Source organism: Trichoplusia ni, chromosome 7 (assembly GCF_003590095.1).
Source record: "Trichoplusia ni isolate ovarian cell line Hi5 chromosome 7, tn1, whole genome shotgun sequence".
NCBI lineage: Eukaryota > Metazoa > Arthropoda > Insecta > Lepidoptera > Noctuidae > Trichoplusia > Trichoplusia ni.
In genome coordinates, this window is record NC_039484.1 from 8,124,770 (window position 1) to 8,139,133 (window position 14,364).

A 14,364-nucleotide genomic window follows, 5' to 3' on the forward strand; every position below is an offset into this window, starting at 1 on the left:
CATGCCAAACTCAAATAGTATATTTGTATTTCGTTCGTCATTGAGAGTTAATGAAACATTTTCAATTGTAGCCATATTTACAGAGTCCACAGTTTAATTAGCTACATACACCAATACTTTGTACACTCATTTCGCAATATTTGAGGTCATTAAATTGAAATTTTTCGGTAGTTATTTTTGTTGAGCTGAATTACGGTGTTAGCTTTGCTACACGAGTAATTGATGCATAATATTTTCCAAATAAGGTGTATTTATACCATGAGAGTATTTTTTTGTAATGTAGGGAGTTTTATGATCACTCGTTCGATGCCAATCGGTTTTATTGTTTTCTAAGGCGTCTCGTACTGATTGGATAGATGCTTCTGTACGATCCCGGATATAATAGGAACTATTTCGACCTAAAGGCATGTTATTGAGTTGGTTTGATGTCTTCACATTTCCGTTTATCTTGTAGGAAAACGTATTGTTATTTATTTGGGTTTGTAATAAAAATGTTCTTTTTCATTCGCTTGAACGTAGAGAATTTCTTTTTCATGTTAGGCTATACGTATATTTAATAAGGCCGTCAGGATTTCACAAATGAAATTAGTGTCAAGAAATTATCTTGGATAAGAACTTACTTTTATTATGGACCTCTAAAGTCATACACCGAAGACGATATAAGAGTAATAACACTTTATTTTATGTATTTGTAACCTATTTCCTACGAACCTATTTCGCGATAAAACCTTTTAGGTTATGTTTGCCAAAATAATTGGGAAATTTTCCGTCACCTGTAAAGATAGGCCTACCGAACGTTTTATTATTTCTTGAATGATGGTCTCCTTACGAACATATTCATCATGCGATGACAGGATCAATAATCTTTGGAGCAGTGCAGGTAATACGTACTGTGGGTATACGAATATTGTAAATATAAAGCTGAATATTTCGGTTGCCGCGTGCAAAAGACGCTGGTTTATGTGTAATCCTTCTTATTGTTACAAAGGTATGCTTTTATTTCGTACGTGATATCTGTACATTTTCCTATGATATGTGAAATCATATTACGTAGACAGGATTGGTACATATGACCTATATACTAAGCTTGCAGCGGTGCGTATCAAATAATATTTAAAAGTTGTTTTTGAATGAGTTGTTTGAATATTTCTTTATAGACAATGCTAAAAGTAAAGGAATACAATTAATGGAATACTTACTTATCCAAGTAAAATATGAAAATGCAAATTAACAAAAAAATATCGTTACGATTTAGAATTTCAGATCACATTGAGCATCACGGTTATATTCAAAATTGAACTGCGAACGTTCGCGAGGAGATTTCTAAAGGTCGTTACATATTGTATGAGGTTTTCCCGAATCGAAGCGCCGGAAAAAGGGAGGCAAATTTAATTTTCGTCTCGGCTTCCAGCTAATGTGACAGCAGAAGTATTATCTAAAACTCTTACATTCAGTATTATTCAAGAGGTAACTTTGTTTCAACGTGACATCGCCCTTTACGTTTGCCTCCGTTGAGTTTTTTTAACCTTTTGTGTTGGGAACTGTTGGAAAAGTTCTGAGTAGGTTTTGTCTAGGTATGACTTGCGGTTTACGAGGCTTTCGAGCTTTCTGCCTTCTATGCGCAGTCATTTTACGGAGTAGAAGTGGCGTTGGATGAAAAATGGAAGGTTTTTTTTGCAAAAAGATTTTTACAACGTTATGTTAAGTAGCTTAGAACTTTTGATCGCTTCTTTACGATATTCAATTACAACATTGTTTTGAAAATAACTTTACATATTCTCATTTATTTATATGGGATTAAAGTAATTATAAAACGCATTCAAAAAAGCGTTAACCGTTAAAGTGTAATCCAAATATTAAATTAAATTAGAACCCGACGAATGACGCAGTATACACACTACTTATGCTCATAATTAAATTCAGAGGTTGAGTTCAACCGCCGTTACCAAATTAAGGTACCGCAGCAAGTATAAAAATTTCATTTTTATCTCTGGGCTAGGGAAGGAACCCTTATTTAATAAACTGAACCTTATATACATATTCGGGTATAATAAGTTATAGTATTACTTGGTTGCGGTCGGGTTGAGGTAGACTGAACGTGATTTTCTACCGTTGAATGAACATCTTGTCTTTAAGCGGGTGCTGTTAATTTGTGATATGAGATGTCTGATCTTTGAAAATTAAACTTTAACGCTCTTTAATGGAATGAATAGATTCACGTCTGCTAGTTCAAGTCTCAATTAAACAGTTTGTTAAAATAAAATAAATATTTGAACCAAATTATGTAATGAAATTTCAGTAGCTGGTTGAGGATTATATTGTTACAGCTACTTTGTGATATATGTGATGTTCTATAATTCAACACGAATTAAAAAAGGATTTTAAGAACAAGACCAAAAATGAAAGTACTAACTGTCATTCAACAACATTTCAACGATTTACATATCAATGTTCAGCCTGGTGACGAACAAATAGCAGAGTAATATGACGTATGTACCTATAGTTGTGTGCTTAGAATGTAAAACGTTAGATTGACAAACTGTAAGAAGCATTTTGAGAAAGGTTGTTATGGTAATAGATGGGTTGACTCCACAATAGTATTTTTTTGTGAGAGTATTCTTTCTCTCCCTTCAATACCTAGGAAGTCTAGTTATGACGATATTCAACTCGAAAGTCTTGTTATATGACAAAATTAGTGAGAAGAATGTTTGTATGAACAGTACATAAAACACCCTTATAAAACTTTTCGTTTACTCAAAAGTGATTTCCACGAATAAATTACACCTGGAAAAGTTTTTCATGAATCTGCGTTGCTAATAAAAATACAGGCTGTGTTCTGTGGCGGTAAAGTAATTGTGAGGTGGACTTTACCGGAGGACGGTAAACCCCTCTTTGTGGTGGCCAGCGGTACCTTGCTGCTCCGCTAATAGGCTTATTTAATGTTCAGCTGAAAGTCCCTCGCAAATATTATGATAGAGCACTCAAGTCTTTTGGTAATAACTTTTCGAATATCCGAATTTTGGTTTAGTGGTAAAAAGTTTCATAATTATTTTCCATGTAAATATATTTTTAAGGAGAAACTTACTAATAACTCACTCGCGTTCCACGGTGTTTCAGGTTTAGTCAGTAAAAGTCTGTCATAATCCATTCTCTCCCAAATATCCATGAGGATTCCCCCGTCTTAAGAAAAAGAAAAATAAAGCCTTTTCCCGCATATCGAAGGTTTGAGCCTTGATAACCACACTAGCTCACTACGGGTTTGCCATTTTAGATTCCAATATTTGCTATCCAGGTTTCTTCACGATGTTAACCTTCACCATTTTCTGTCTAATATTCTTTATTCATTAAGGTAGTTACTTACCGTTATCGCCATCTCTATCAGGTCCGCTGTCGTGTTCGGACTCGGACTCGTCCCAGATGGTGTCGGTGGCGATCTTCTGGCGCGAGCACTCGATCCAGTAGCCCGGCGTCGGGATCAGGCTGTGCGGGTACTCCTCGCAGAACTCATCTGTTGAACAGAGGATTCATTAGTGTAACTATTTAGGTAGAGTTATTAACACATTGTACATTATATTTTTTTAAGTTGTGTTTTTTTAATATTTTGTGTGTACATAAATAATTACGTACATAAATATTTTTTACATATACATTTTCTGTAAAATCAGCTGTTTGCAAACGTATTGCAAACAAAAAAATTCTGATCATAATATTTTAGAGACATGAATAATCATATTTTCAGATACGAGTTTTATTTCTAATGCTGTTTACGCGTTTATCATATGAAAGTATTAAAATACTCTCTGAAAATGTAATATCTACAATATGCAAATATTTAATAGTACTATTTTGAGACTACAAAATTTGAGAACTACTTTTTTATAAGCGACTATTAAGTTCGTGTGCCTGTAAATATTGTTAAAGCTGAACAGTCAGTTTGAAAGATCTCGTTACTATTTCCATTAAATGAATTTTGTTATTGTTGTCTAGTTGTGATTCGACCTTTTTTATTGGCTATTAATTTATTTAGCTTCGTTAGATACTTATTTGAGCGCAACAGTTGCTTCGAGTTTGTTGAATCGACATTTATTTTTTGTACAGATACCAGTTACACCAGTTTATAAAATAGTTTTTTTTTCATCCGTAAAATAAAAGCTAGGATTTTTTTATAAAACTGCATTGAAAACTGACTCAGAGTAAACTAATATACTTTCAGTAGTTAGATTTTGCTTTGAAAATCAATCACGAGTTTAATTTCAAATTTATAACGACAAGAACATTGGATCGAAATAATCTAGCTATAAAGTTCAATCATGAAGCTAAATTAGACCAAATAAAACCTCAGAGTCTTGAATGATTATTTGAATATTGTATAAGGGAGCGCACCCTACCATTTTATTAATATTTCTGCACTTTCTTAGCGAGGGAATGATGTTGATAACATTTCCGGGCCGGATGTAAGATGTGAATAAAATATTTACATAGGAAAGCGCACAGAGAGCGGGCGATGCCGACCGCACCGCTAAGTCCCCTTTACAACCAACTAAAGATGGCCGCAATTTATCTTTTTATTACATAATTTATGGGACCCTAAAAGATTTTAAAAGTTGCCTCAATTTATCGCAACTGAGAAGTTGGTAGTTAAAGTTCAATGAGCTGATTAAGCCAAGAAGTTTTATTTTCCCTTACTTCTTCGCTAGTGTACCTAATCTATTAATAAAATGCATATTACTACATAATATGCACTATGATTATATACAAGGATATTACTATTTTAATACAAATTGTTAAAAAACAAAGAATTACAATGACATAAAGTAGAGAGTTCCTTCCTCTGTCTTCTTTCTTCGTTCTTCCCACGTCGATATTTCGGTACCCAGTTCACTGTAAGGTAGAACACCAAACTCTATACAATATGCTTGGCGTTCATACTTAGAGTGGACCGAGTTCCCGAACTGTAGACTTCAGCCGACGAACGTCTTCAGTGAAAGTTTCACGATCTTAAATTATACAGAACAATGTAACAATAATATTGCCAGAAATTCTAATAAAACGAATTAGAAGCTTCCCAAGCAGCAGGGCCATAATCAAATTACATTTCGCTATAGTTTTAATAGGATGTTCGAGAGTATTCGGGTTTAAAATTATATTTACAAAGTTAATTTCGTGCGAAATTAATACCGAGAGAACTGTTCACTCATAATTACCAAAGGGGTTTTTTTATATTGTTCAGACTGTTGTTTTGCTAATGATTTGGGGTTTGAATATAAATATTATCGTTGTCAAGAGGAGAAGAAGATTAACTGAATTATTAATCCGACGGTTACATATTCAACTCGGCTTAGTATCTAGCAAGTGACAGTAAATTTTAATGTCAAATTATGTTCACATTTTCCGCTCTTAAGACATGTGTTATAATTTTCGACGCTCCGCAAAATGAAAATTATATTGTTACACTTGGTGTAGATCCATAAAACATGCACGATCTTAATATAATGATGGCTTCAAAGTATCATAGCAGAACTGTATGACTTGGCAATATTTCTCGCCTTGAACTGTTGTTCTCTTTAAATAAGTTAGTGTTATCTAGAACAAGGTTTATCGGCAGAATTTATGAACTAAAAGGTGGCGTGATCTTGTCCTTTTCGAAACACGTGGGAAGAGCCAGCTGATAGATCACACGTTTTGTTTTGACCTTCATTTAAAACAAAAATACTTTTACGTGGGCTTAGAAAACTTATATTATTTACGATTAGAATGAAAATAAATATAATTAGACTTCTTAGTGATGTTATTTTGTCGATAAGTTCATGATTTAGTAATTTTAGTTACATTGAAGCCGATTTAGGTTAATTTCAACGGTTCCCGAACTTCCCGATTTCACGAAGAAAAAATAAGTGACTTTCCATAATTGATCAACTATCCTTAGAGAATAGAAGTTGGACGATTGCCAGTAACCCAAACTATCAAGTATAAACTAATATATTTTTATACACTGTATATTTATGCTTTTTACTACTGTAAAAGCACGCCTACCTACCTACCACCCATGGTGACATCGTTCAATAATTAGATTTCTAAGCTATTACTTAATTATCCCATATCCTCGGAAATTTTATAAATCAATCAATAGACATCATAAGGACTTTTCTTTAAAAATCCCAAGTGACCCACATTTCGACTATCTCTTTATCAAAAGCACAAAGAAGATATTAATTTCCGTTTCATGGAAAGGGTTCCTTTTTGGACTAGACTTGGTCTGTACAGTTCTGACCTACTTTTTTTATTATTTCCATGTCTCTTATAGAATGGGCTCTTAAAATGAAATTTAGCTTTTGTACCAGATCCACGGCTTGTTAGTTTCGCGACCACAATGGTAACTGGACATTTATTATGAAATTATTTTTACAATATTTTCAGGTTTTATAGAGTAGCTAATTTTCCATTTAGTAAATTGTTAGATATAGGTAGGTAAAAACTAGAGCGGGCTTATTTTTGCGTTTAACTTGACTTAGAAGCATGACAACTATTTAAAAGGTGTTTTACTCTCTCTAAATTTTGAACACATTATTCTTAACTTCTATCAGCATAAACGTTTCGTCCAGAAACGTATGAAGCTTCACATTTTAAGCAGACTTCATTATTTTTTAATCTCATTTCTGCGTTATGTTATCTGTTGGCGTTCTTTATGGAGCGTGTGCAGTAATAAAGAGGTTTATTTCAGCAAACGGCGAGGTAAACACGGTCACTTGGAGAGCTTTGTACCTTGTACTTTGTAATTCAGACTTATAAGCCAACTTATTTGTTAATTTGCACTATGTTTTACAATTTTGTTATAAATTGTTTTTGCGTTTATATTTTAACTTTTACTAATACTGCCAAAAACTATTTGAACATTATCTAATATATAAAATTCTTGTGTTACGGTGTACGTAATTTATCTCTTCCGAAACGGCTAAACCGACTTTTATGAAATTTTGTGTGCAGGGGCAGGTCTGAGAATCGGACAGCTGGGGCAGTGAGTTATAATATAACACTTAGCGAACTAATCTATAATATCGTTGAGTTTCAGTCTAAGATAAGTCCTCCAGACCAAAAGCCGGTCATACGAGCCTCCGATATCGGGAGCCGCAAGGCGACGGGCCACCGTACACATAGTACGTGCGGTTTCCTGAAAGCTTTGGCACTAATCTGCGTAAGCCCGGATCATGGACGTCATAAGACGTGCAGAAGTGTGTGTTCATTTGATAATATTGTGTTATGTAATAGCTGTATATGTAGTTATGGTTATGTAGAAACATATTGTAAGAAAGTTAAGGGGAGGGGGCAGCTTTGTTGCTTGAAAATTGAAATAGATGACGAAAACGTTAACTTGTTGCTAATAAAAGCTTGCCTTTCCTTTTAAGGTACAAATTGGTTTTCTATCATGTAAATTCCATAGTCCATGCGAGTTTCAGATTGCATTTAAGTTAGTTAGGTATATCGGCTGGAGTTCGCAGGGATCGGTTTCTGATGTTGTTATAATTGGCGACACTACGTTACATACATAATATGTACATACGTTGCCTCAGCATAACGTATCGGTCTTGCAACAGTACAATTTGGTACAGATTCAAAACAAAATTTGAAACTATGTTGTCTGTTATAACTAAAAACATATTATATACCTATTTAAAAATGTACTTAAATGATTCCTGAAAAGTCAATAAAGAAACTGATTGACCGATCAAAAATGGCCCATAATTAAATTATTGAACTTCTCAAGAAAAGTACTACATATTTGGTTTTCTGTTCCTTCAAATACCATTGTGAAATACGAACAAAGAAGGCCACGTTTAGATCAAAGGTCTGTTATGTGAGTACCTCTAGTAATCTAATCTAATTCTCAGTACTAGCTTGGGCTTTCAAATGTCCGGCGTGGTGTGAGTCAGTGAACTGAGGGTACGTACACAAGGTATTTACGAGTATCAGTAGTAGACGCTTCTGTGAAATACTCCTTGGTGGGGATAGAGGGAAAGCTAGGCGTGTGGGTGTGATTATGTTGGTATCCTTGTAGGTTGGCTAACATTAATAAGTCATTGCACTGCATTTATAATTAATCTTACTAATTATAGAGCAAGTTAAATGTTCAAAATATAAAGTTGCACTAAAATAATTAATTTTCCTAGTGAATGATAAGTTTCTTTAAAAAGAAAAACAGTACCCGCAGTGAGTTTCCAAATATTCAAGTCAGATGCACCATGACATACAGAGTTAGAAAGAAGCATTCGAAGATCACACAGAGGCTTGTTCTACGGGGGGATGGAACCCATAATAAGTTCCTCACAGTGGGTTTGGTATGGTGACCTCTGGCGTGGAGCAAGTCAAAGTTTATCAATTTATTATTTACTTTATATTTAGTATGAACTATAATTCTATTCTTCTATTCAAACAAACAACAACATAAATATTCCACAACTAAACAAATAGTACCTACCTTGTAGGACATATCATCTCGGAGTTTTAATGACGTACTCGCATTATCATGTTACAACTGAAAGGCACGTGTAAAAGATACATGCTTAAGGGAAACGCAAAAAGAGTGTAAGCATCGTAGACTCGTAGGACGTGATGTGAAATACAAATAAATGTAGTATAACATAAGTGAACATGTCAAAAGTTTTCCTGATTCCTTTTCAAAATGTATATGTAAATACAACTTTTTTTTTACAACTTTCACACATCATTTTATCTTAAACTTAGCAAAGCTTGTATCATGAGTACTAGACAATACATACTTAAATATTATGTCACACTTATCTATTTACACATATATTTTGTAGATAAATAACACCCAGACACAGAACAAATGATCGTGCTCATCTTAGAAACATTTGTCTTCGGTGGGAATCGAACCACTAGACCAACAGGCCGGTCAATGTAGTGGCTTTAATATTTAAAACAACGGTTTAGACCACGATTTTATTTTAACTTTTTGACATGGTTGTCTTTATAGTTTTAGAGAATTCGTTGTATAAAGCTGAGCTGCCGAGGTGGCGGTGATATCGCGATTCGAACTGATTTTTATATTTAAATAGAACACAATTTTCTAGTTATAGCGTCTGACGCAACAGCTGACTAGTGGTTAACCATAAGTTATGACTTATTATTGTACTAAAACAGAATACAGATAATTAATTGATGTCATGATATATTGTGAGCAACGAGCCTTGTCTTATGTTTTGTGAAATAAGGATGTTGCTACGCCTAAACTTTAGTTGGGTTTACTGTTTTATCACAAAACAAGTTATTTCATCATAAAATGATCGTGTACTTCGACACAGCAATTATTAAAGATTTACCCAGCCTTTTTAGGGTTTTCGTTTTCGCCAACTATTTACTAACATTTGCAATCTACCTTAAACGACAACTTTAAAACTCGTACGAACTTGGACAGTAGAAGAAGTACATTACACAACCTCGTTTAGTAAACAAACCCTTCACGCAGAAGATGAGGGCTCAACACACATGAAACCAAATTGCGTTTTTTTAACTTGCTCGTGAATCTAATCTCAAAGTTACATATGGGTTTTCATAACGGAACTCAAAGGACCGCCATTTTTCCGAACATCGATTGATGTAGCAAAGCAAATACTTTATTTTCAACGTTTCTAGCTGTCTATTTTACAAAAAATATTCACACTTATGCATTAATTATCTTCATGTCCATCAAATAATTTGATGCCTTATATCTCATTGCTAGTAGCAATGCTAATTTGCTACGTTGTTACACTGGTACGTTTTATGAATATATTTAAACGTGTTAAAAGAAAAAAACATGAGAACTCTTACAAAACACTTTTGTAAATATGTTATAAGAACAAGCTTCGATAAAATCCTCGAACAACCCATTCTTAATGTAATCGATATCCCTGTAAGCCCACATAACTTTTGTACGACGAAAGAGAAATTACGTTTTCCCACTATTTTTCACATTACCGTATCCAGGTTAAGCCGCTTCGGATACGGGGGAAGGGTGGAAGTTCGCAAATATATTAAGTCCGCAGAATGGGCAACAAACACAATTTGAGGGTGTCGCTTGCCCACAAACCCTTCACTTTAGGCCGGCGATCGTCCTTTGTCTTAACTAATCATTTGAATATAAAATTGGAATCTTTATTCTCGTGATATTTTTGTTTAGAAAAAACTACGGAAGTTACGACAAAATCACCAGTTACTTAATTTTTAGTTGCAAAATAATTAAAAACCCTCTAAGCAATTGAATCCACATAATATCTGCCTAATATTTGTAACCCTACGTTATATAACATTTCACAAAATCTGTCAATAGACAACAATTGATTGCGTGCTCCAGACCAAACAACCCGTGAGTTCTTAATTAAAACCGATAGCGGACTTCGATTGTACATTTTTAAGGTTTTGTCTTATTTGTGCTAATTGATTAAAAGCTTTTTAGGTTAATTTTAGATGGAGAATGGCTATTGAATAAATGAACTTCAAAGATTTGTTTCTCAGAAATAATTCCTACTGATAAAGAGGCCTAACTTCAACGAAATAATAAGGTACTTGTGAAACGTATAGCGCAAACGCAAAGAATGAGAAGACTTTTCTCTAAATGTATCAATGTTGAAAAAAGCCTTATTGCAAAATTTAAAAAGAGTATTAAATTTTTTGTCGTTGCAATACAATTGAAAGATTTTCATTTGTTTAGTAAAAGAATTTTGAGAATGTTATTCTCAACTGGTTTTTAAATAAGAATAAAAATATCTGCACGTCGAGTCAGTGCGGACTGTTGCGGACAGTTGCAGACAAACGTGTCATTAGCACACGTACAAGCAGAGCCAAATGAACGCTACAATTTTATAGTATTGAGATTTATTACAGAGAGCTAGATAAGGGCTATTGTTGCACGCGTCTGACAATATTATCAACCAAGTATTACAGCTTTTTTTTGCACATTTTTTTTCTATTTGCTCGCAGCATCCTGTTATGGCCATTTATAAAAAAAATAAACTTTTTAGCACCTATTTATTCAGATTTATTTGCATTTTCTGCAAATAATATTCAGAGAAAAAGGCATTACATACTAATTATAGTCTTTAATTGTTGTGATGTGAATCATGTGTGTCTTAAAAAGCAACATTTATTTTCATACTATGGTAAAAAACTACTGTTAGATGTAATTAAAAACTGTGCAAATACAAAATAACAACAAAGTCGGACAACTCTACAACGTTGTTTACAATCCGCCGTCACAGTGACAACACGAGTCCTCAGCGAGTTCTACTTTGCCAAAATCTGTTGACAATGCATTAACGTATTTACACAGTACAACACACGTACGAAAATAACGAGGCTTAAATATTTCATACATACACACATTATTTACAAGTGCCTACCACACACGGGCGGGTCCGTCAAGTTTATTATTAGAAAAGTTTTTACCTTCCCGCGGTTACGGAATTTTGATCTGCTTAAACGGGCCAGAACTCGACGGAAATTGAGTTTCCATGCATTACGTTTCACGGCCGATGGAGTGGGGTGCCATTGTCAAATTGTAGAGACAGACCCTTTGACTGTGATGGACGTTGCGGATCGGTAAGAAATATCTAAGCTTTGTGTGCAACGGGACCCTTCTGTGGGGATGTTTGATCAAAATGTTACAGTTACGTGATGGAGTATTTTTAAAAAGACGTATTGGGGAAGCACTCTTATCTATAGAACTACTTTTGATTAGAGCCTACAAAATTTGGATCTTCACTGACTCTTGATTTTATAACTTTATATCTATATTGTCAATAAATGTATCGAGTTCAGTTTGCCTATTGTAAACAAACACTAATTAAAAAAATAATTAAATGACGGTGGTTGGACGTGGTCACTATCAAATACATATGGCGAGCTGTGTCCGATAACGCTATTCTTACAAATATGCCGACCAATATCATTGTCGTTTCCTTTTACAGAAACTATAATCTAATCTCACAGTCTTTAACACAATATTTCCCAGTTGCTAAACGTTTAGTTCCGGATTACACAGTACTGTATTACCAGCTGATTAATTTGTCGTGTCGCAGCAGTAATGAGCACGGAGTTCGCAGATGTTACTCGTACACTGTAAGTAACTGCCTTAATATTGTTACGTAATAGGCCTTTATTTATGAACTCGAAAACATTTCGCGAATGGTTTGTATTGGTAGTTATTGTTTTCGTCGAGCTAGTTATCCAAAAACAACTGCAAAATAAAGAACCATACATCATTCATCACACATTCTTTATCCATTCTAAGAAACTTGCTAGGATTTCATAATGCAATAAGTACTTTTATAATCATCGTTTTATAGTTCATAGAAAATGGCGAATTTAATTACATTATACTATGGCTTAAACCTACGACTTTAATTATAATGCTCAGAACAATGTATTACAATCTTGCCGTGTGTGGGCAGGCTAATATCGTTCACCTTAGGTTGTCGATAAATTGGCAATCAGAATACAATGTTTATGAACACTTGTGATTCCAGTGTACTTCCCTGGTTCTTAGCCCACCTACGTACTGATTGAGTGGCACATCAAACAATTGAAGGTATGTAGACTATGTAGAGCTTCTTAGTGAAATTTGGTAATCTGTCATACGTATCATGTAATTTGGTGAAACCACGACACGTCAAGATCCAGTGTTTATGAGTTATATCTTAGATCTTTCAGCAGTATTTGTATGTTATATTCCTAGTGCTAAGCACTTAAGATGTGTCTCGAAAACACTGAATATAGATCGGACTATGTAATTATATCAAACTTCAAAGTAAGTAAATTATCATTCGATATTAAATGATGGAATATAATCCTATTGAAATCTGAGACCCAATTTCACACGTAACTGTGTAAGTGTCTGGTACATCAGCGGTTACTACGCAGTACGATTTGAGGTTATACAATATTGTTGAAGATACTTTGAAAATCACTCAAAATCAAAGCGACACAGCTAACTAATAGATATGTCGCTTTGATTTTGAGTGATTTTTCTAGTAAGTAGTAATGTGATTTGTAAAGCGTCGAATGTTTTTTCAGTGTTAAATCATTTAAACTAAAAAACACTAACATGTTAAATCGTTTTTAACATGTTAGTGTTGCGTTGCGTTCTATGCTCACAGTATTTGAAACATTGATTTTTTGTTGAATAAAAATATTAAGAACGTAATAGGAAGTTATTTAATTACATATTTTTAAATAATCTACTTGCCCGAAAATTCAATACAATTCAAATCGCTTCACGCCTTAATATCAATATTTCTAATTCATATAGTGTGGTAGTTAAGTTATTTGTGCGGCCATGTTCCCCTTAACACTACAGTTGGCTAGACGATACTGTAATAACCAGCCCGCGCTGTATAATCATGGTCGCTATTGCTGTCTGCTTGTAATTACACTTGAACGTAACGATCAAGTTATTATTTATGTGTTGAGTACATTTTTAAATATATGGGTGGGTATGTAAATATTGTGACAGTATTGTTGACTCTTGATTGTAAGTGTAATGTTTGGAAAGGAATCATGCAGAAGAGTGGAAGTGAGTTGATCTAGGGCTCATAATGCGCCAAAAGAATCGTATTGAAAAACTCACCTCTAGGATTGGATTCTAGATATGAGCTTTATATATAGCCATACAGAAACAAGAAATAAATTTTGACCGAAAAGATATTTTTACAACGAACTTACAACGCAATCTGACTTCTGAATTTAACAAAACCAATGCCGAAGTATGAACATTACTGCGGAAGAAGAAAACCTTAAAACCCAAGTAGCATTACGAGACAATAAACTCGTTAACCGACTACAAATTCCTACCGAACTTCGTAAAATCTTCATCAGTATGGAAGTAAAACTGAACGTAATTATTCAGTACTCAGAATTTAGGAACATTTAACAGCGGGGAGAGTGGTTGGCGCGTTTAATCTTGTCAATTATCCGGAAAATTGGTCCGGAACCCGATTGGTCCGCGAATCAGTACATACAGCCGCTATTTCCATGTAGTAATATTAGTCCTTAGCTACACTAATTACTGGTTATTGATCGATAGACATATCTGTTAATGTATGCAGTATTAGTACTTAGGACTTATTTAAATAAATTTTATCTTCAGACGTTTTATTGAATATCTACTGTCAGATATTGTGAACGAGTGAAAGCTATATTCCGAACTTAGGATCTCCGAAGAAAATGGAATTGATTTAATTTTATATTCGTTCTTTCATTTTCAATCGTATTTGCTGTTCGAATAGATAAAAATGGCTTTTAGTGAAGTTGTAATGAGATTAGATTTTTGTTAGCACGTCGAGATTGTGAAATAGATAAATTGGATTTTGC

At 34.0% G+C, this 14,364-nt stretch overlaps 1 protein-coding gene across 1 annotated transcript in view; it reads right to left on the reverse strand.

Annotated features, from left to right (window-relative positions):
- LOC113496152 (serine/arginine repetitive matrix protein 2-like) overlaps positions 1-14,364 on the reverse strand; it is a 53,049-nt gene that overhangs the window by 18,896 nt on the left and 19,789 nt on the right. The window contains exon 5 of the mRNA XM_026875282.1: positions 3,362-3,508. Coding sequence (XP_026731083.1) covers positions 3,362-3,508 — 147 coding nt within the window. The remainder of the gene's footprint in view (positions 1-3,361; positions 3,509-14,364) is intronic.